Source organism: Malaclemys terrapin, chromosome 5, assembly GCF_027887155.1.
Source record: "Malaclemys terrapin pileata isolate rMalTer1 chromosome 5, rMalTer1.hap1, whole genome shotgun sequence".
Lineage (NCBI taxonomy): Eukaryota > Metazoa > Chordata > Testudines > Emydidae > Malaclemys > Malaclemys terrapin.
In genome coordinates, this window is record NC_071509.1 from 126790848 (window position 1) to 126813880 (window position 23033).

At 42.4% G+C, this 23033-nt stretch overlaps 1 protein-coding gene across 22 annotated transcripts in view; it reads right to left on the minus strand.

The window, feature by feature from the left end:
- Positions 1 to 23033, minus strand: part of STPG2 (sperm tail PG-rich repeat containing 2) — a 703121-nt gene that overhangs the window by 432581 nt on the left and 247507 nt on the right. For 18 of the 22 annotated variants that reach the window (XR_008445059.1, XR_008445058.1, XR_008445057.1 and 15 more), the window contains one exon: positions 15350 to 15465. The exons of the other annotated variants lie outside the window; for them this stretch is intronic. Coding sequence is in view for 9 of the 18 variants with exons in the window: in XM_054029557.1 (XP_053885532.1) it covers positions 15350 to 15465 (116 nt within the window). In the remaining 9 variants the exon portion in view is untranslated. The remainder of the gene's footprint in view (positions 1 to 15349; positions 15466 to 23033) is intronic. 22 annotated transcript variants of the gene reach the window in all.

Here is a 23033-nt window from a genome sequence, read left to right on the forward strand (position 1 = left end):
GTCAACTAGATCCACTGGTGCTAGAGGTGGTGAAAAGGGGGAGAGAGACTGGTGACAAACTGTGACAAAGAGTCCTGTGGCACCTCATAGACTAACAGAAGTATTGGAGCATAAGCTTTCGTGGGTGAATACCCACTTCGTCAGACGCATGGTGACAAACTGTGTACTCACATGTATGCACAGCCAATGACGAGCAGTATTGCCATACATACTCTCAATATACTTGAATGGGAAAGACTACTCACAGCAAACAACTTATCTGTTGAACATATCCCTCTTCTCCTCTGTAGTAGAGTCTCCTGCTGTAGCCTCTGGACAGCCAGCTCTTCAGCCCCCAAAGTAGTATTTATGTGGCATTTGGGGGATCGGGGGCAAAATCAGTACTTGGTCCTGCTAGTGAAGGCAGGGGGCTGGACTCAATGACCTTTCAAGGTCTCTTCCAGTTCTATGAGATATATATATATGTGGAGATATACCTATGTAAGTATCAGCTTACAAAATGAAACAACTGGAATACAGTAAACTTCTATATTATTTTTCAGCTCTTGCCTATTTTAGTCTCCCCTTTCCAAAATTTCCTATTGTGGCCACCAACTAAGAAAATTTTAGGCCCAAAGAAACTTTTAGAGAAGGTAGGCTACCAAAACAGAGCTTAGAGTGGAAAGCCTCTTGCACCTTTAACAATAGAGTTGTGACTGGCAACTCTGTAATAAGGATATAAAGAGCTTAAAACTGATTTTACACTCTGGGGATATTTTAATCAATGGTGCAATTACTGCAGCAATAGTATCTAAACCAGAGTTTACTATCTGGAGCAAATGACAAGCACAGAATACAAATTTACTTCTTTTGCTTTACAGAGTGAATACCATCACCTTTCCTCCAAGTGAATGACACTAATTGATTACTACAGTTTACTGACATGAATCAATCAGAAGGGCTTTCTGAACCCAAAAAGCTTGGTAATTAAGATTAACATATCAATGTCAATTATCAGGTAATGTTGGTCCTGATGTGGGAGGCAAGCTAAACTATTCAACAGTTATGAACAGTTATTATAAAATTATTTTAAAAAATGAAATGAAAAACTACGTATACATCAGAATTAATATATGATTTTTATCAAAGAATGTGTATGTGATATGTATCATTATTATTAACAATTTTCCTGGTATGGCAAAAGGGAGGATCACTCAGCTAAAGAGATAATGTCAAAAAATAGCTAGTTACACCTTGGAAAGAAGTATTAGATAATAAGATTTAAAATAGAAATACAAGGTCATATTTTCAGCTAGTGTAAATCTATATTGACTTCAATGGAGCTACACCAGTTTACACCAGCTGAGAAATTGTCCAACAATCTGTATTTCTGTTTCCTGTATTCATTGCCAAAAGGAGAGGAAAGAGTTGTATTTTCTGAAACTATTTTTTCTATTAGCAAAAGATACTGGAGTACCTGAAAACAACCTTGTTTGGTTTTGAGTCATAAAAGCCTCAAAACGTAAAAATTTGTTCTACCAGGAATCTAGCATATTCAGAGCTATTTGAATGGGTCATCCACTTCCTTAATAAAAAAAAAGTCATTCAATCAGCAATTTATCCCTTCAGCGCTCATTCTTGCATAGGTTACAGTAATAAAGAAATAGTTTTACACAACAAGAAAAAAAACCTAAACCAGTAACAACTACCCCCAAACCTGGGTATGATGCACTTTTTGGAAAGGCCTCCTCCTTGGTGAGATCTTATACTGCTTATTGAGTTCCCCAGCCCTTCTTCATTCATTGGCCCAAGCCACTATAGAATCATAAAAATGTAGAACTGGAAAGGACCTCAAGAGGTCATTTAGTTCAGTCCCCTGCACTGAGGCAGATGAAGTATTATCTAGACCATCCCTGACAGATGTTTGTCTAACCCGTTCTTAAAAACCTCCAATGACAGAGATTCCATAACCTCCCTAGATAAAGTGATCCCTGCTTAACTACCCTTACAGCAAGGAAGTTTTTTATAATGTCTAAGCCAAATCTCCCTTTCTGGAATTTAAGCCCATTACTTCTTGTCCTGTCTTCAGTGTATATGAAGAACAATTTATCACCCACCTCTTTATAACCACCTTTTACGTACTTGAATACTATATCACATCTTCCTTCAATCTTCTCCAGACTAAACAAACCCATTTTTTTCAATCTTTCCTTCTAAGTCATGTTTTATTTTTACTGCACTCCTCTGGACTGAAGTGTAGTGCCCAGAACAGGACACAGTACTCCAGCTGAAGCCTTATCAGTGCTGAGCAGAAGTCTTGCTTACACAATTCCTGCTAATACATCCCAGAATGGTGTTCACTTTTTATGCAATGGTATTACATTGTTGAGTCATATATAACACTGCTCTACAGCCAAAATGCTTCTGAAATAAATGTAGTCAAACTTTACTAATTCTGGGTCACTGAGAACGAAAATGATGCTTAAAATTGTTGATTGGCTCTAGTTTTCAAGATATGGTATTGGGTCAGTATATACAACTTGACTTGGGAATGGCGGAGGATAAGTGAGTTATAAAGGGAAGGGATCTCAATTTAAACCAGAAATGACTAAAATACATCTTTGACTGGATCTATGAATAAATCTATGACTGGGTTTGGACAGTACTTGCTTTTTAGGCCAAACAATGAAAGATGCAATCTGAAGCTGGTATTGCGTCATACATGATACGAATTGCATCATGTTATTCTTAGAAGTCATGGATGATGCAATCATAACAAAGCTTACATCACTCTGCTGAACAAATTGCCCTATATCAGCTCTAGAAATCATGCAGTGTGGTGCTCTCTTATTTGTCAGTGTTTGATTTTGCAAAGGGACACATTTCTGTTTAGCCAAAGTGAGCACAGATGCCTCGTACTTGTGTGAACAGTGCAGATAACTTCTGCTATGTTTGTGGTGAAGTGACTTTTGCATCACAAAAGCGCAGTATAACCACTATAGTTAAGAAAGCCTATCACCTTTATTTTGGCTGCAAAATTGGCGATCGGGACAAGAGGTGGGCCCCACACATATGCTGCAACACTTGTGCAACAAATCTTCGCCAGTGGTTGAACAGGAAAAGGAAATCTATGCCTTTTGCGGTGCCAATGATTTGGAGAGAGCCAACAGATCATACCAGCAATTGTTACTTGTGCATGGTGCCTCCACTTGGGAAAGGTGTGTCAAAGAAGAAAAAGTGGACTGTGCATTATCCAAACATTCCATCAGCTATACACCCAGTAGCCCACCGAGAAGGACTGCCGGTTCCTGATGCACCAGAATCATTCTCACTTGAGTGAGATGAGGAAAAGGATGAAACTTCTGGTCCTGAACCATCAGTGTCACAGGACCCACATTTTCTCCCATCCTCCTCCTCTGAACCACACCTCATAACACAAGGTGAACTGAATGACCTTGTCAGGGATTTGGAACTACCCAAGAGTAAGGCAAAGCTGTTGGGCTCCAGACTACAGCAGTGGAATCTCCTGGCAGGTGATGTTAGGGTTTCCATGTTCCGTAACCGTCAAAAGGATCTTGTCCCATTCTTCTTCATGGAAGGTGATCTTGTAGCCTGCAACAACATCGATGGTGTGATGGCAGCCCTCAACATCGTTCACGATCCAGATGAGTGGAGACTGTTCATTGATTCATCGAAGACGAGTCTTAAAGCTGTTTTACTGCATAATGGCAATGTTTTGCCATCAATTCCAGTTGGTCATGCAGTCCATATGAAGGAAACCTATGACAACATGAAACAACTTTTGAGGTGCATAAACTATGACCAACATCAGTGGCAACTTTGTGGCGATTTGAAGGTTGTTGCTCTCTTGCTTGGTCTGCAGACTGGATACACAAAGTACTGCTGTTTTCTCTGCGAATGGGATAGTCGTGCAAGAGATTCCCACTACATCAAGAAAGATTGGCCACTCCGACAGTCATTGGAGCCTGGCAGGAAAAGTGTTCAGCGTCCACCACTTGTTGAATCAAGGAAGATTTTGTTACCACCCTTACACATCAAGCAGGGTCTGATGAAGAACTTTGTCAAGGCCATTGACAAAACACAAGCAGCTTTCAAGTACCTCCGTGGAAAATTTCCAAGGTTAAGTGAAGCTAAGATAAAGGAAGGTGTCTTTGTTGGTCCTCAGATTCATGAACTTCTTTGAGATGATGCATTTGACCATGCACTTTTTCATGTCATTGGAGTGTGGCAAGGAAAAGACGGCATGGAAAGCCTTCCAGTTAGTGGCAATAAATTTTTTCGGAAACAACAAGGCAGACAACTACAGGTTGTTGGTGGAAAACCTCCTCAAGGCATACAAAAGCCTTGGTCGCAACATGTCACTAAAGATACATTTTTTGCACTCTCATCTAGATTTTTTTCCACCGAACTGCGGAGCAGTGAGCAACAAGCACGGCGAGCGATTTCACCAGGACATTGCAACAATGGAGAAATGCTATCAGGGCAAATGGAGCCCATCAATGCTTGCAGACTATTGTTGGACAGTGACAAGAGATGCTCCATTTAATGAATACAAGAGACAAGCCAAGAAGCGCCGAGTAGACACTCAATAGGACTAAACTATGTACATAATAGTTTTTTGCCTTTTGTTTCATAATAAATTTTATTTATATAACCCTTTTGCTGATTTTTAAAGTGTTACATAAACAGGACAGGTGAAATATTATCATGTAAAGCAACCATAAACACATGAAAAGACCTAGGTTTACAATTTATGATTAAAATTCTACTATCTACACAATATACATAGACATAAAATGTAAAAACTTAAATATCTTAGAAACAGCAGCCAAACAGTAGTTGTTTTAATTGTCATATTTGAATTCAGCACATCAAAATACATAATAAATAGCACATTTTATCTCTGAAGCAGACGATGTCTCAAAAAATTGTAGACCAGTGTGATTTGTGATCCATTATAACCTCCCAGTCCTTTTCTGCAGTACTTCTTCCTAAGCAGTCATTTCCCATTTTGTATTTGTGCAATTGATTATTCCTTCCTAAGTGGAGTACTTTGCATTTGTCCCTAATGATTTTCATCCTATTTATTTCAGATCATTTTTCCAGTTTGTCACGATCACTTTGAATTCTAATCCTATCCTCCAAAGCGCTTGCAATCCCTCCCCAGCTTGTGTGAGGCTTGAGCAAAGAACTAAGCCCCAGATCTATGAAGGGATTTACAGATAGATTTTTATGCAGAGTAAACGGGGGAGGAGGGTTGAACAGAATGATCTGGCCACCCTCATAACCTCAGTGCAGTGGTTATTGCACTCATCTGGGATGTGGGAGACCCACATTCAATTTCCCTGTTGCCTGATAAGAAGGAATTTCAAAGAGGTACCCCCCTTTCCCTGAGGCCTGGACTATAGAGCCATTCTGTCTGTCTGTCTCTCTCTCTCTCTGGCCCACTTAATATTTAATACAAAGTGGAACAGCTTCAACAAGAGAGATCCACACCAGAATATTCCATAGTCCAATGGCACTCACCTGAAAGGTGAGGAGCCCCTGTCCAAATCCTCTCTCTTCAGCAGGCAGAGGTGGGAATTGAACAGGGCATTCTCACATCCAATTTCAGGGTAGCAGCCGTGTTAGTCTGTATCCTCAAAAAGAACAGGAGTACTTGTGGCACCTTAGAGACTAACAAATTTATTAGAGCATAAGCTTTCGTGGGCTACAACCCACTTCTTCGGATCACATCCAATTGAGCATCCTAACCACTGGGCTAAACCACTCCTCCCCACCATCAACCATTTTGCAGTGAGTTAGGCATGCTCAGAGCATGCCTTCTAGATAGGGCCTTTCAGGTGACATAAGTGTTTGAGTCGGGGGTCTGTGGATTAGTAGCAACTACATCAGGGGTTTAGGTGCCTATGTCCTTTTTTGGATCTGGACCTAACCTTTTGGTTTCTGGGAATCAGTTATTACAGAATTTTCCACTGTTGCCAGCTCTTACAATTTTAATCATGAATCTCACATTATTTGGGGGTTTTCTTAAGCCCCCCCCACACACACACACTCCTAGAGTCGTGATTACATGAGAGTCTTACCAAAGTTTCAAAAGCTATAATTTTTAAGCCTGAATTATTGTTTTTGAATGCAGAAGGCTGGCAGTACTGCTTTTGTATCCTGTTACACAATTTTTCTGTAATGGATTGTTAAAATGGTTTGGTCCTCTTTACACTAGAGAATAAACAGTTTTAAATCCTGGCCGTAAGTGAAAGACACTTAGGGCTATCTGTGGTTGACATATGTTAGGGTTTTCTACACAGGGAAATAACCTGAAATAACTTCTGCTATAGCTCCACTCTTATTCCACACTGAGTGCCTTTGGGGAGTTTAATACACTTTGAAAATGGATTAAGCTAATCTAAAGTGCCAAAAGGCATCCTTAGAGCAGAGTAAGTGTCTCCACACAGGAGCTACTGCAGAATAGCTATTGCACTTTAATTTCACACCCTAGCTTATTTCACAGCAGCTTCCACATGTTGACAAGCCCTTATTATTGCAGGTCATTTTCCCAGTGCAGCAAAGGCTCAAGAGTTTGAATGTAAAAATATGGAGAGAAGCATTACATCCATATCGAAGAAGAATCTGAAATCTCCTTATCAAGTTATGGGCAATCCATGTTATATTGTCCTTATTATGGTGCAATTGTTGTAAAACTCTTGAAATCAGCGGGACTAATGGAAAAGGCTCAATATGGAGAAGATATTCTGTCAATTGCTCCTTTCTTCCCTGCTGCAGGAGAGATCCTTTTTGTTTAACTATGGAAGACACTGGCCAGTTTTATTATCTAATAATGCTGAGTAAACACAGTTTATCCATTGTCTGCGCAGAACATTTCGGATTAACTAAATTTACATGGAAGATTTAATTTTCAACTGAAATATTTGGGTTACAGGAACGTCAAATTAATCTCTCCCATGCTGAAGATAAATCAAGGTATTTCAAAGAGTAGCCTTGCTCCTTATTGCTCTCTGGCTGTTGAGGTTTGAGTCTGCAATCACCATGTCTGACCTGACAGCTGCATTGTCTGTACCCTGCTCTTGTATGTCAGTGAGGCTTCTTAACTCTTGCAAATTGATCTAAAACTTGTACTCTGTTCAGAAATGTTTCCCTAAAGCAATCTGGTCTTTCAACAAGTCACCCAAACCAAATATAGTAGCATCTGTAGTTAGAATAACCAGCAGTGAGTATTCATGCAAAGAAGATAAATCGCCATCTGGCTGAGACCAAGCAGCGGAAGTGTCAGACCCAAAAGTGATTTTTTTTTTCAGATAAGCAAGTGAAAACAGAGCAGTGTAGTGAACTCCATACATAATCTTACCTACTAACACTACTCAACATATGGTCTATGCAAAACAAAACAACCTTTTATTTGTTTTACTCAGACAATTAAAGGAGAACACCATTCACTTAATGAGGAAAGAAGAAGCAGGTATACGAAGTGGCAGGTCATCATGTTGGGGGACTGAATACTACACAAATAATAAATTGTATAATTATGGCCCTGAGTTTCATGCAGTTTGTTGCTTTCCATGGCAACACAGAATAACTAATTTGTTCAGTTAGCTGCACGCATATCTAGTGGACCTGAGAAATAGATAACTATCTTGTTTGAGACTTCGGGGTATAATTTCAGCACTTTATACTCAAAAGTAAGGCTTTATACTCAAAAGTGCCATTATATTAAAAAAACTAAAGAGTTCCACAGTCCCAACAATCACCTTCTTAAAATTATAAACTTGTTTCAAATGACAATTTATTTTTAACGTTAACAATAATTAACAAGATCTGCAGCTAGTGTAAATTGGAGTAACTCGTTTAAATTCAACGGAGCTACTCTCATGTGCACTAGCAGAAAAATTTCCCCAAGATTTCTTGGCACTTTTGATATCTGTAAAACCTTAATAAAAATTGTAAAAATTTGAAGCATCTTTAAAATTTGATAAGCATGTAGTACAAAACTTGTAAATAAAAATTAAAAATATAAGAAATGAATGGAGCTATTTTAAAAGTACACATTAGGCACAGGTAACTCCCAACATTTTAGGTCCTTTGTGGACAGGAGATGAGATATATTGCGTGAGGCTTTTTATAAATTACTTCGAAAAAACTGTTGCATAGGCACATATAACCCAGAAGATTAGAGAGAATGAGTGGGAAGTGTTGTTAGAATCCAGAGTTAAAACTAATTGAAATGAACTAATAGCTCTGCACCAGAATACACCATGAGAAAAGGATAAAGTTCTCCACTAGCAAAAGGTCAGGCCAGTCCTTATCTTTTAGTAATTTGATTTATCCTTCCTTTGTTAAAACCCCCACTGGAAGAAATAGGCAGCCTCTAGCACATATGGTACTGACTATATAAATAATTCCTAATCACTCTGAACAGGTGCCTAATTGAAGGGTCACTCTGGTGTTTAATGGTGTCAAATGCTGCATTATTGTGCTCATATTGGTCTGCTACTATTATAACTAGGGCCCTACTAAATTCACGATTCATTTTAGTCAATTTCACAGTCACAGGATTTTAAAAATAGTAACTTTCATGGTTTCACCTATTTAATTCTGAAATTTCACAGTGTTATAGTTGTAGGGATCCTGATCCAAAAAGAAGTTGTGGAGTAGTTGCAAGTGGTTATTGTAGGGTGGGGAGGGTTGCAGTACTGCTACCCTTAATTCTGCGCCTCTGTGGACGGCGGTGCTGCCTTCAGAGCCGGGCAACTAGAGAGCACTCGCTGCTGGCTGGGAGCCCAGCTCAGAAGGCAGAGCTGCTGCCAGCAGCAGGACAGAAGTAAGGATGGCCTGGTATGGTATTACCACCTTTACTTCTGCACAGGTGCCTGCACAGCTGGGCCCTCAGGCAGCAGCTGCCACTCTCTGGCCACCAGCTCTGAAGGCAGCAGTGCAGAAGTAAGGGTGGCACGGTATGGTATTGCCATGCTTACCTCTGCACTGCTACTGGCAGGGTGCTGCCTTCAGAGCTGGGCACCTGGCCAACAGCTGCTGCTCTGCAGCTGCCCAGCTCTGAAGGAAGCACAGAAGTAAGGGTGGCAATACCGTGACCCCCCCTGCAACTCCCTATTAGGTCAGGACCCCCAATTTGAGAAATGCTGGTCTCCCCTGTGAAATCTGTCTAGTATAGGGAAAAGAGCAGCTTTCACAGTCCATGATGCATTTTTCATGGCCCTTTGGTACGGCCCTAATTATAACTGTGTTGGAAAAAATTATATTGTGAGCTTCTTAGCCCAAGGACCAATGTCTTGACCATATTTGTCCATTAAATGTCATGCACATCTATAGTGTTGCATAAAATAAATAATAATATTGTGCATATTAAATTCTACGTAGCCAAGCAACATTTTAGAGTAACAAAAATATTTCCATAAGTGCTTTTCCTACTCTTCAATTACATTTCACCAGTTTTTATAATTACTCCATACATTAGGCCAAAGATCACATTAATATTATATCCACAGAAGGCGATAAAATGTTCCATGTCTGGAAAATTGAACAAAATTGCCAGTTACATCATAAAAAGGTGTCACACAGATAAGCTGGCATACTAAAAAGAACTGACATACTTGCTTTCACACTGTCAAGTAAAGGGGTGACAAGTATTATGACAGAAATGTTTACACTCTTTGCTACATTTAACAGTGCTAAAAACAAGTAATTAATTTGCACTCACTGTACAGCTTTTTTGAGGGTTATAACTTTTATTAAAATGTCTGCCAATTAAAAAGAAAGACAAAACTAGAACTGTGCATTAGCACAATTTTTCAAAAGAAGCATTATCTCTTAGTATACTGTATGGCACTAGTTTGATTTTCTAAGATATTTCAATGGGACTTGCAGCTGCTTAGCACCTCTGAAAACCAGACAACTCATTCCATTTCGAGACCTTCATTTCTACAGGCCATACTGTGCCACCAGTTTTCAAGTAGAACACACCAGTGAAATCAGTTCTGTTTAAAAAGCGATGTCCTGATTATGGCACTACATAATTTATGGAAGTTGTACAAAACATTCTGGGTTTGCTCCTCCCACATCTCTTGACACTTTAACCTAGGTGAAAAGGATGGAGTGGCATAAGTTGTTCTAAAAGAGTAGCTAGCCAGGGCTGCGGCACTGGAGATTCTGGGCAGTGCTGGACCTTTAGGGCCTAGGCTGCCATAACTGATGACACACACCCCAGGGCTATCTAAAAGATGGTGGATGTTGCAGAACAGCCCAGGATTCTGAAGGTGCACAGGTGGTTTACCATCACTTTACCGCACGCCTGCCTTGAGCTCCAAGTTATTTGTTGCATCTAGACTTAGAGCCACAGCACAGAATCTCACCCACCAAGTACAGTTTGAAATAAAACTATTTCAGTATGCGTAGAGAATTTTTTTTGTATTCAGACTAAGGACCTTTATTCCCGTTAACCTTTCTTGAAACAGTTTCCATATTCTAGAGCATAAGGGTCTGATGTCACAGCTCATACTCACATGGGTACAGGCTTCAGAATTGGGCCCTAACAGTTCATCATCAAATATTAGGAAGGAAAAAAAATAGAATTGTGTTTATATATTCTTTTTAACTCTCTGAAGGCTCATTTTAATCTACTTCTGACTAACAGGAAGTCCAGTGGCAAAAATAATTCTTTACTTATTCTGCTTCACAATTATGGCAGTGAAAATAAATGAACAGCACTCTATATTACTGGATCCATAGGGACTTATGATGAGTCATGCAATATAAACATCATGGTCATAGGTACTTGTGTATTTCAGTTTATATAAACACACACAACTTTCTTGTAGTAAACAAAGCAGTGTAACTTGAGAAGTCTAATGTATAATAAACTAGGTAAACATTACTTCAAATATAAATAGAACTTCAGTAATATCTCTAGGCTCGTCATGATCAGAGTATTGTAGCAGTGTATAGTGTGATACCACGACCACAGAACTTACTGAAAAATTCACCCCTTTGTGTGGAATTGTGCTCCAGGATCCCAGCTTACATTGAAAAAAAGCATGTTTCTAGCCTGTATGGTTGTGGAAATAAACTTGCAATTGATAATGGAATGTAAACCAATGAGGTGTCACCTGATGGACTCTGCGGAGAGTCTGAGACAATAAAGGTTTGGATTGTCCAGTTCACCACAGTGGACTCTGCATTGCTGTAGCCATGAAACATAGCACTTTTAAAAGATGCCACGGAATTCAGTTTTTTTGCTGAAGAATTTACCATTTTTCTGCGGCCAGGCATTAAACACTGCTTTTTTCGACCATCTGCCCTGCCGGGACCTGACTGCCACAGCCTGTTGCTTTGCACCTCTCCACTACAAGGAGGTGTTAATTACAACATATTTTCCATACACTGTTCCATGAAGCATGACAGCATGAGATCAAAGGAGCTGAAGCTCTTCCCTTCCCTGCAATATGGAGGAAGGAGATTCTGAGTCATGCCACTGGGAAAACATGCAGGAACACCAGGGTGGGAGGCAATGGGCTGTCCAAAGAGTACACTAAAAAAATCCATCCAGAAATAAATCACTATCAAAAATAATCATTTATGAATTTTATGTCAAGGAGTAGATTCAATAGGAGCCAGTTGTGTCGGTGGAAGCAGATGGGTGTGTGAGTGAGATGGGAATGAAATAGCTATAGAATAAGTGTATATTGCTATGGAAATTTGCCCTGTTTTGCCACAACATGCATAGAGCCCTAATCATGATACGTGCTTCTATAGCCACAAAATTCTGATTGTTCAAATTGTCATCATCAGAATATGTATTGGATGTCTGACCAGCTGCACTGTAAAAGCAATATGTTAAACAACAGTACAACATTTATAGTTTTTAATATAGTTGCAACATACACAGGGGAGAACAGACAATAAAAAGGGCAGCACTGAGTCCTTTACTGTTAAAAACTGAAAAGTTAAAGCTTACTAAAATTATGTATATCAAACTAAAGCACAGAACTCTACCATTATGCTTTTCCACTATGAATTAATTCATTTTAAATTATTTCTAATATACAGTCATATGATACACCAGTTCCTGTCCATAATTAAACCCAGGATTAAGACTAACCAAGGCCCAGCTGACTTCCCCAAAACGCTCCAATCCCTCTGCATCTTCAGACTGGATGAACAACACATAAAATCAAGCAGAAGCAAAAGTACACAACACATGCTCATTTTTCCCATCAGATGCAGGCAAAAACAGATGAACGGAACCAAAAATACTATATTAGTATTGGAAATGACAAAATCATTCAAAAATATAGCTCCATCATTGCAACATCATGTATTTAAAAAAAATCCAACAAATTTCATTTCCCACTACTGAATCCAATTAGTCCCTCAGCTATGTTTAGAAGAATTGGACTCATGCTGACATCCGATCCACAGAGAGGTCTCCCAAACATTCTCTCTGATACAGAGTCCCCATTTACTCCTGATTGATGCAATTACTGATAGAGTTACTGTATGCATATTCTGTATGTGTATTCTGCTTCCCTAACCTTCAATTGTCCCCTTCAATGATTTTTTTTCTTGTTTAGAAATTTGCTCAACTTTTCTTCTCTCTTCCCTTTGTCAAGCCATTCCCTTTTCTATAAAGTCTCTCTTCCCTCTTACTCTTTTCCATGTTTTTGCTCTCTTCCCAATCTTTCCATCCTTCATCCTTCCAATTACTTCATCCTCTGTGACCCCCATCTCACCACCTCTTCTTATTTGTACTACCCCAATCTCTCTCTCCATTATCCCACTCCCGCCATTGTCAAAATGCCGGGTTCTCCATTTAGCTCAGAACATATATAGCCACAATGGAGAATCTGAACACCACACCACCATAAGGTATGAAAGTATTATTCTCATTTTACGGACAAGGATCTGAAGCACAGAGAGATTTGATGACTTGCCCAAAGTTCACACACCCCACCATCAACCTCAACCTGGACCAATCTACATGGGAGGTCCACTTCCTAGACACCACGGTGCAAATAAGTGACGGTCACATTAACACCACCCTATACCGAAAACCCACCGACCGCTATGCCTACCTTCATGCCTCCAGCTTCCATCCCGGACACACCACACGATCCATTGTCTACAGCCAAGCACTGAAATACAACCATATTTGCTCCAACCCCTCAGACAGAGACCAACACCTACAAAATCTTCACCAAGAATTCTCAAAACTACGATATCCACATGAGGAAATAAGGAAACAGATCAACAGAGCCAGACGTGTACCCAGAAGCTGCCTACTGCAAGACAAGCCCAAAAAAGAAACCAACAGAACTCCACTGGCCATTACATATAGTCCCCAGCTAAAACCTCTCCAACGTATCATCAGTGATCTACAACCCATCTTGGACAACGATCCCTCACTTTCACAGGCCTTGGGTGGCAGGCCAGTCCTCGCCCACAGACAACCCGCCAACCTGAAGCATATTCTCACCAGTAACTACACACCGCACCATAGTAACTCTAATTCAGGAACCAATCCATGCAACAAACCTCAATGCCAACTCTGCCCACATATCTACACCAGCGACACCATCACAGGACGTAACCAGATCAGCCACACCATCACCGGTTCATTCACCTGCACATCCACCAATGTAATATATGCCATCATATGCCAGCAATGCCCCTCTGTTATGTACATTGGCCAAACTGGACAGTCCCTACGAAAACGGATAAATGGACACAAATCAGATATTAGGAATGGCAATATACAAAAACCTGGAGGAGAACACTTCAACCTCCCTGGACACACAATAGCAGATTTAAAGGTAGTCATCCTGCAGCAAAAAAGCTTCAGGACCAGACTTCAAAGAGAAACTGCTGAGCTTCAGTTCATCTGCAAATTTGACACCATCAGTTCAGGATTAAACAAAGACTGTGAACGGCTAGCCAACTACAAAAGCAGTTTCTCCTCCCTTGGTGTTCACACCTCAACTGCTAGAAGAGGGCCTCATCCTCCTTGATTGAACTAACCTTGTTATCTCTAACCTGACTCACTCTTGCTTGCATATTTATACCTGCCTCTGGAAATTTCCACTACATGTATCCGAAGAAGTGGGTATTCACCCATGGAAGCTCATGCTCCAATACATCTGTTAGTCTATAAGGTGCCACAGGACTCTGTGCTGCTTTTACAGATCCAGACTAACCCGGCTACCCCTTTGATACTTGACACAAAATCTGTGCCACAACCGGGAACTGAACTCAGAACTCCTAATTCACAGTACACTTCCTTGACTGCAAAACCATCTTTCCTTTCCCCCAATGATTACACTGCATTTCCTTCTCCTCAAAAGTTGTAAGGAAAGGATCAGGCTAGGTTCCTTGTGGCAGCACCTATTCCCCCATAGGACAGAGGAACAACGATGAGATAAATTTGATCTCTTTTTTTACCCCATCCCCCATGGAGTAGAAAGCCAACAGGGTCCAAGAGTGGAGCAGAACAGGAGGGGGAAGGGAAGAGGCTTTCTACAGATACTGTTGCTCTAGAAAGAGTAGTTAGTCAGGGGACCAGAGGGGAACTAACAGAGGCCTTTCTCCTTCCCCTTCTTGCTCCACATCTTCACTTCAGTCTCTTGCCTCCCATTTCATTGCCTGGGAAGACCAGCTAATGTGGCTGAGTTTCCTCAGACCTAATCCCAAGTAGCAGTGCATTTGGCACATAATTGCCACCCAGAGATGAGAGAGCCATGTCAGGGCAATTGTAGCAATTAGTTATATGGCGAAGGCTGCCCTTCCATTGCTCTTTCATTGAGTTTTCTGCTCCACAGAGCTAGGCCCCCTCCCTCAGTTGGCCGTCAGTCAAAGATGTTTAATTTGCTCATGGCTAAATTCATGTTGGAATACATAAGTATAACACAAAGAAAAGATTCGGGCACTGAAAGTGTACTATAATTCATTACACTGAGCAACAGAGGGAGCGAAGGCTAATCAAAGAAGCAATATTTATTTACTCCCATCTGACTCAGTAGTGAATAACAGGTCTGAGGTGAGCCTCTACTCCAGCATCTATTTAAAGCACATACAGTAGGTATGTTGACAAATTGTCATTTACTCTGCTTATTACTGGTCACATTTTTAAAACCTGGCCTCCATTCCTGTTCCCACAATTTGGGAATTGTCATTTAGATAGCTAAATATAGACTGTCCCTACAAATCATGTTAAATGCCTAAATACTGCCAGGAAAACTACAAGCACAACAAAAGCAATCTAGCTAAGGCAAGACTGAAAAATCAGCCTCAGTATGTGACCGAGAACACAGCCATATCAACAAACCTCATAAGCTCCTGGACCGGGAGTAATCTCTTTCACATCCTTAAAACGCTCCACTCTGGAAACAAATAGGGAAATACTGGAAGCTGACTTCACTACAGGATTGTATGTCCCAGGTCCTAAGGTGGGGGGGAAAGAAATAATTCATTAAGTAAAGAATTCTTTTAAATGGCTGTTAATAATAATCTTAGAACATTGTTTGACTAGTATATAGTTTATATATATCCTGCAACCTTACTGTCAGATGTCCTGCAATGTTTGTTTTTCCCTTTAAAATGTAATGTTCATGAAAGGCACCAGAAATGGCATTGTGGACTGAAACATTCAGAATAATTCCATCACAAAGAGAAGCAGTATAAACTTATCCACACCATTCTATCAATGTGGCTGAACTCTGTGTTTTGAGGGACTACCTTCAGGGGAAAAGCAGTACTGCAGACTCGACTACCATTTAGTCCTTGGCTTCTCTGCTGAAATGTGAGCTGTTGTAGTAACTCTTGTACTTCTGAGAGGAGAATGTGATGACTACACAATATATGGAATCAGGTGACTTTGGATGGTATGTTAGAAAAGAGAATCTAGTGGAATCTGGTTGGGAGCTGGTGATGGGGTTTTTGTTTGTTTGTTTTCTGGTTGTCTGCACTACAAAACATCCTTGCAGTCCTGACTTAGACATTCTATCACCATGTATCTAACCTTACCTTGCTCAGAGCAAAATAGTAACAATGCCTGAGTCCTGTATTAGTACCACAGTAGAGGTACTCTGGTGGTGAATTACAGCTACAAAATTTGCTAGTACCTGCAAGGTCTCAGTGAATACGTTGAGAAGAGCTCAAAGAATGTGTGAGGATGAGATCAAAGTTGCTGCCAGCATGAATTTTGTGTAAATGATAATCTTTTGTTGGCTGTGTGCATAAGATGCGTGTAGAAAGAATCACAGCTTCACTGAGTCAAAGAATTTATCTTTTGTTTTCTTACTTTCTTCATATTCCTCTGCAGTCTTTGTATTGCCTCTATATTTAGCATAGAATAATTAGCATATGTTGCTAATTTAATAAAATCTTTATATTTTTAAAATAATTAATGGGACAAACTCTATCTATTATAACAGTGCAAATTCTGAATCACTGCACTGAATTCAATGGAGTTACTCAGGACACCAGCATAACAGAGAGCAGAATTTGGCCCTCCATTAAAAGTAAAATAAGGTGTTGATTTAATTCTTCTCTGAAACATATGAAAGCAATTGGTGTTCCACTAGCCAAACTGACATATCTAACTCCTAACAAATTTGGCTCCTCAAAAAACTATGAAATTGTGTGCAAATGTGTGTGGCCACAGACTGAGTCTCATAGCTGGCGCCCTGTGATGATAACAAAAAGCAGCAGGGCGTGCTGAGCAATGGTGTCCATGATGGTGAGTTAAATACTTTGATCTCTCTCTCTCTCTCTGAATACAATCCAATACATAATGAATGACTTTAAAATTAGTAATAAATATCTCCTTACAAGTGATGCAACACTAAAAGTGTAAAAGATCAGCATTTTTGTTATTCTAATAACTGAATATCATATACCTTACCAGTAATCGAGGGCAGGGGGACCAGGTTGGTTTTGTTTTTGTTTTTATGTAAAACAAAGTTCTGCAAAAAAATCTTTCTTACTTAAATGCCTAAACTGGGGTTTTCGAAGGAGACTGTTGGAGTTAGGCACTCAATTGCAGTTTTATACACCTAACTCCCTTAGGCCTGGTCTACACTACGGGTTTAGGTCGACTTTAGCAGTGTTAAATCGAATTAAGCCTGGACACGTCCACACAACGAAGCCCTTTCTTTCGACTTAAAGGGCCCTTTAAACCGGTTTCTTTACACCACCTTCGACGAGGGGATTAGCGATAAAATCGGCCTTTGCGGGTCGGAATTGGGGTAGTGTGGACGGAATTCGACGTTATTGGCCTCCGGGAGCTATCCCACAGTGCTCCATTGTGACCGCTCTGGACAGCGCTCTCAACTCAGATGCACTGACCAGGTAGACAGGAAAAGACCCGCGAACGTTTGAATTTCATTTCCTGTTTGCCCAGCGTGGAGAGCACAGGTAACCACGCAGAGCTCATCAGTACAGGTAACCGTGATGGAGTCCCAGGATCGCAAAAGAGCTCCAGCATGGACCGAACGGGAGGTACGGGATCTGCTCGCCATATGGGGAGATGAATCAGTGCTAGCTGAACTCCGTAGCAGTAAAAGAAATGGCAAAGTATAAGAAAAGGTCTCCAAGGCCATGAAGGACCGGGGCCATAACAGGGACACACAGCAGTGCCGCGTGAAAGTTAAGGAGCTACGACAAGCCTACCACAAAGCCAGAGAAGCAAATGGAAGGTCCGGGGCAGAGCCGCAAACATGCCGCTTCTACGCGGAGCTGCATGCCATTCTAGGGGGTGCAGCCACCACTACCCCAACCGTGTGCTATGACTCCGTCAATGGAGAAACACACAGGGAAGACGGTTCGGGGAACGAGGAAGATGAGGATGGAGGTACTGTAGGTAGCTCACAGCAGCAAGGAAGCGGAGAAACCGGTTTCCCCAACAGCCAGGATATGTTTGTGACCCTGGACCTGGAACCAGTAACCCCCGAACTCACCCAAGACCCTCAGGGCACACAGGAGACCTCTGGTGAGTGTACCTTTGTAAATATTTGTAAACATTACACATGGTTTTAAAGCAAGCGTGTTTAATGATTAATTTGCCCTGGCAATCGCGGCCAGTACATCTACTGGAAAAGTCTGTTAACGTGTATGGGGATGGAGCGGAAATCCTCCAGGGACATCTCCAGAAAGCTCTCCTTCATGTACTCCCAAAGCCTTTGCAAAAGGTTTCTGGGGAGGGCTGCCTTATCCCGTCCGCCATGGTAGGACACTTTACCACGCCAGGCCAGTAGCACGTAGTCTGGAATCATTGCATAACAAAGCATGGCAGCGTATGGTCCCGGTGTTTGCTGGCATGCAGACAATATCCACTCCTTATCTCTCTTTGTTATCCTCAGGAGAGTGATATCATTCACGGTCACCTGGTTGAAATGGGGTGATTTTATTAAGGGGACATTCAGAGGCGCCCGTTCCTGCTCTTCTGAACAGAAATGTTCCCTGCTGTTAACCACGCGGTGGGGGGGAGGGGTGAAGTGATCATCCCAGAGAATCGGGTGTGTGTGTGGGGGGGGTGGTTTACTTGGGTTTGTGCCGCATGTTAACCCGGAAACCGCAGCCCCTCCTTTTACATTGAAAACCCATTTTAAATGGCCAACCCAATTCATCCTTAATATGGGAAATGCGCTGCTGTTTGAAACCTTTCCCGCATGTTAAGAAGGTTAAAAAAGCCAAAAGACTGTGGCTTACCATGGCTGCCTGCAAGCCGAAATATGTTGCCTGGGGCACTGCGTGAGTGATCTCTCATACCAAACCGGCAGGCAGAGGAAAAATGCGACCTTGTAATGAAAGAGTGTACCCATTGTTCTCTAAAATGTGTCTTTTTTAACCACCTCTCCCTTCTCCTCCACCAGCTGCAAATGTTTCTCCTTGGCAGAGGCTAGTGAACATTAGAAAGGGAAAACGGAGGACGCGGGACGATATGTTCACGGAGCTGCAGATGTCCTCCCACGCTGATAGAGCACAGCAGAATGCGTGGAGGCAGTCAATGTCAGACATGAGAAAAGCACAATATGAACGAGAGGAGAGGTGGCGGGCTGAATGGCGGGATGAAAAGAGCAAGTGGCGGGCTGAAGATGATAGGTGGCGTCAGCTTGCAGACAGACGGCAAGAGTCAATGCTCCGTCTGCTGGAGCATCAAACTGATATGCTCCAGCGTATGGTTGAGCTGCAGGAAAGGTAGCAGGAGCAGAGACCGCCGCTACAGCCCCTGTTTAACCAACAGCCCTCCTCCCCAAGTTCCATAGCCTCCTCACCCAGACGCCCAAGAACACGGTGGGGGGGCCTCCGGCCACCCAGTCACTCCACCCCAGATGATCGCCCAAGCATCAGAAGACTGGCCTTCAATAAGAGTTAAAGTTTTAAAATGCAGTGTGTCCTTTTCCATCCCTCCTCCCCCACCCATCCCAGGCTACCTTGGCAATTATCCCCCTACTTCTGTGAGGAATTAATAAAGAATGCATGAATGTGAAAAAACAATGACTTTATTGCCTCTGCAAGCGGTGCTCGAATTGGGGAGGGGAGGGTGGGATGGGGTGGTTGGTTTACAGGGAAGTAGAGTGAACCGGGTCGGGGGGGGGGTTTGGAGGGTTCATCAAGGAGAAACAAACAGAAGTTTCACACAGTAGCCTAGCCAGTCACAAAACTCATTTTCAAAGCTTCTCTGATGCGCACCGCGCCCTGCGGTGCTCCTCTAACCGCCCTGGTGTCTGGCTGCGCGTAATCAGCGGCCAGGCGAGTTGCCTCAACCTCCCACCCTGCCATAAATGTCTCCCCCTTACTCTCACAGATATTGTGGAGCGCACAGCAAGCAGCAATAACAATGGGGATATTCTTTTCGCTGAGGTCTGAGCGAGTCAGTAAGCTGCGCCAGCGCGCTTTTAAACGTCCAAATGCACATTCCACCACCATTCGGCACTTGCTCAGCCTATAGTTGAACAGGTCCTGACTCCTGTCCAGGCTGCCTGTGTACGGCTTCATGAGCCATGGCATTAAGGGGTAGGCTGGGTCCCCAAGGATCACGATAGGCATTTCAACATCCCCAACGGTTACTTTCTGGTCCGGGAAGAAAGTCCCTTCCTCCAGCTTTCGAAACAGACCAGAGTTCCTGAAGATGCGAGCATCATGTACCTTTCCCGGCCATCCCACGTTGATGTTGGTGAAACGTCCCTTGTGATCCACCCTGGCTTGCAGCAGCATTGAAAAGTACCCCTTGCGGTTTATGTAGTCGGTGGCTTGGTGCTCTGGTGCCAAGATAGGGATATGGGTTCCGTCTATGGCCCCGCCACAGTTTGGGAATCCCATTTCAGCAAAACCATCCACTATTGCCTGCACGTTGCCCAGAGTCACTACCCTTGATATCACCAGCTCTTTCATTGCCCTGGCAACTTGGATCACAGCAGCCCCCACCGTAGATTTGCCCACTCCAAATTGATTCCCGACTGACCGGTAGCTGTCTGGCGTTGCAAGCTTCCACAGGGCTATCGCCACTCGCTTCTCAACTGTGAGGGCTGCTCTCATCCTGGTATCCTGGCGTTTCAGGGCAGGGGAAAGCAAGTCACAAAGTTCCATGAAAGTGCCCTTACGCATGCGAAAGTTTCGCAGCCACTGGGAATCGTCCCACACCTGCAGCACGATGCGGTCCCACCAGTCTGTGCTTGTTTACCGGGCCCAGAATCGGCATTCCACGCCATGAACCTGCCCCAGTGACACCATGATTTCCACATTGCTGGGGCCTGTGCCTTGTGAGAGGTCTATGTCCATGTCAATTTCCTCATCACTCTCTTCGCCGCGCTGCAATCGCCTCCTCGGCTGGTCTGAGTTTCGCCTTGGCATGTCCTGGCTCTGCATATACTCCAGGACAATGCGCGTGGTGTTCATAGGGCTCATAATTGCTGCGGTGATCTGAGCGGGCTCCATGATCCCAGTGCTAGCTATGGCGCCTGGTCTGAAAAAAGGTGCGAAACTAGTATCTGACAGACTAGGGGAAGAAGGGAGGGCGGGCCGAGTGACGACATGGCGTACAGGTACAGGGAATTAAAATCAAGAACGGTGGCTGTGCATCAGGGAGAAACACAAACAACTGTCACACAGAATGGTCCCCCCAAAGATTAAACTGAAAACCCTGGGTTTAGCAGGCCGTTGATTTAACAGAGGGAGGGGGAAGCAAATGAATACAGAGCAAATCTATTTTTTACATCTTAAGACGACGGTGCAGCATGACTGATAGCCCTCGGCATCTTTCTGGGTGCTTGGCAGCAAATACTGGGCGCTTGGCAGTTAGTGTATTACGATGGCCTTCAGGCCTATTGCACAATCTGCTGCTCAGGGAAGATTCTGCTAATGTGCGATGATCCAACTTGTAATAGGACGGTTACCAGTCGTAATACACCATCTACTGCCAAAAGGCAAGGGGCTGGTGCAATGCAGCCCTACGGCTGCCAGCCCCACGGCTGCCAGCACCCAGATCGCCGATGAAGGCTACCAGTCTACTGCACCGTCTACCGCCAAAAGGCAGTTAGCTGCTGCTGCTGTGTAGCAATGCAGTCCCACGTCTGCCGGCACCCAGATGACATATGGTGACGGTGAGCTGAGCGGGATCCATGCTTGCCGTGGTATGTTGTCTGCACAGGTAAACCAGGTACAAAGGCGCGAATCTATTGTCTGCCGTTGCTGTGACGGAGGGGGAGGGGCCTGACGACATGTACCCAGAACCTCCCGCGACACTGTTTTGCATCATCCGGGCATTGGGATCTCAAACCAGAATTCCAATGGGCGGCGGAGACTGCGGGAACTGTGGGATAGCTGTGGGATAGCTACCCATAGTGCAATGCTCCGGAAGTCGACGCTAGCCTCGGTACTGTGGACGCGGTCCGCCAACTAGAGCATTTAGAGCATTTTATGTGGGGACACACACAATCGGCTGTATACAACCGATTTCTATAAAACCAGCTTCTATAAATTCGAACTAATTTCGTAGTGTAGACATACTCCTTTGAAAATCCCAGTCCTACTGTATACTGAGGCTCAAATTATGTTCTCAGTTGCCCCAGTGGAAAACCAGAGTGATTCTATTTACTTCACTTAGTTACTCCACATAAGTACTCAGATATTTAAAAGAATAATTTTATCCTTATGCATTTTTAAACATCTGAAATAAGGGTACATAAAATAGTATGTGAACTTACAAGCAAACAGTAAAAACGTATCACTTTGTGTGCTTTCAGAAAACCCACAGTCACAGGACTACCAAAAAGGAATCAGTGACCAGAGAGAAAGAATGTTAAACTCGACTGTAAACCATTTTTGAAGAAAAAAGATTATTGTCATGATTTATAGATGAGGCTGATAATACTTCCATCAGTCTCTAACAGATAGAAACAGATTATTTGTTCATCCACATAATTTATAGCCAAATGGTTTAGCCTTGCTTGCAGGAAACATTTCCCATCAAATTTGTTTTAAAACTCTCTTCCCCTCCTGCCCCAGATCTTTCTCATTACAAATTTCTTGTTCACAATTTTTACGTAGAGATATTTTATTGGATATTTATTGAATAATATAGTATAATATAGTTTCTCTATTCAAGCAGGATACCCTGGCCTCCTGTAAGTTAAGAATTCTTGGACATCATGCTACACTTTCAACTGACCCCACCTTCATTCATTCCAAAATGATCTTCTGAATATTAAGACTTTGGTCAATGGAGGGTGAGAGTTTTGTGTTGAAATTAATTTGAAACATAAAAGAAAAGGAATATTACATAAGCATCAGTAGAAATCAGCCTTTACCATTTTTACTTCACAGGTTTGATACACAGATATCTTGACTAAAGGTGTACGTACTTTGGTATTTTTTTAATCCTACTCTCACATTCACTTGCAGAATGTGTGTTCCCAATGGCAAAGGCAAATATTTTAACATTGTTTTAAAAACAGGCAATATTTATTTCCTCCCTTTAGTTTACAATTAAAACACACTATGCCAAAGTT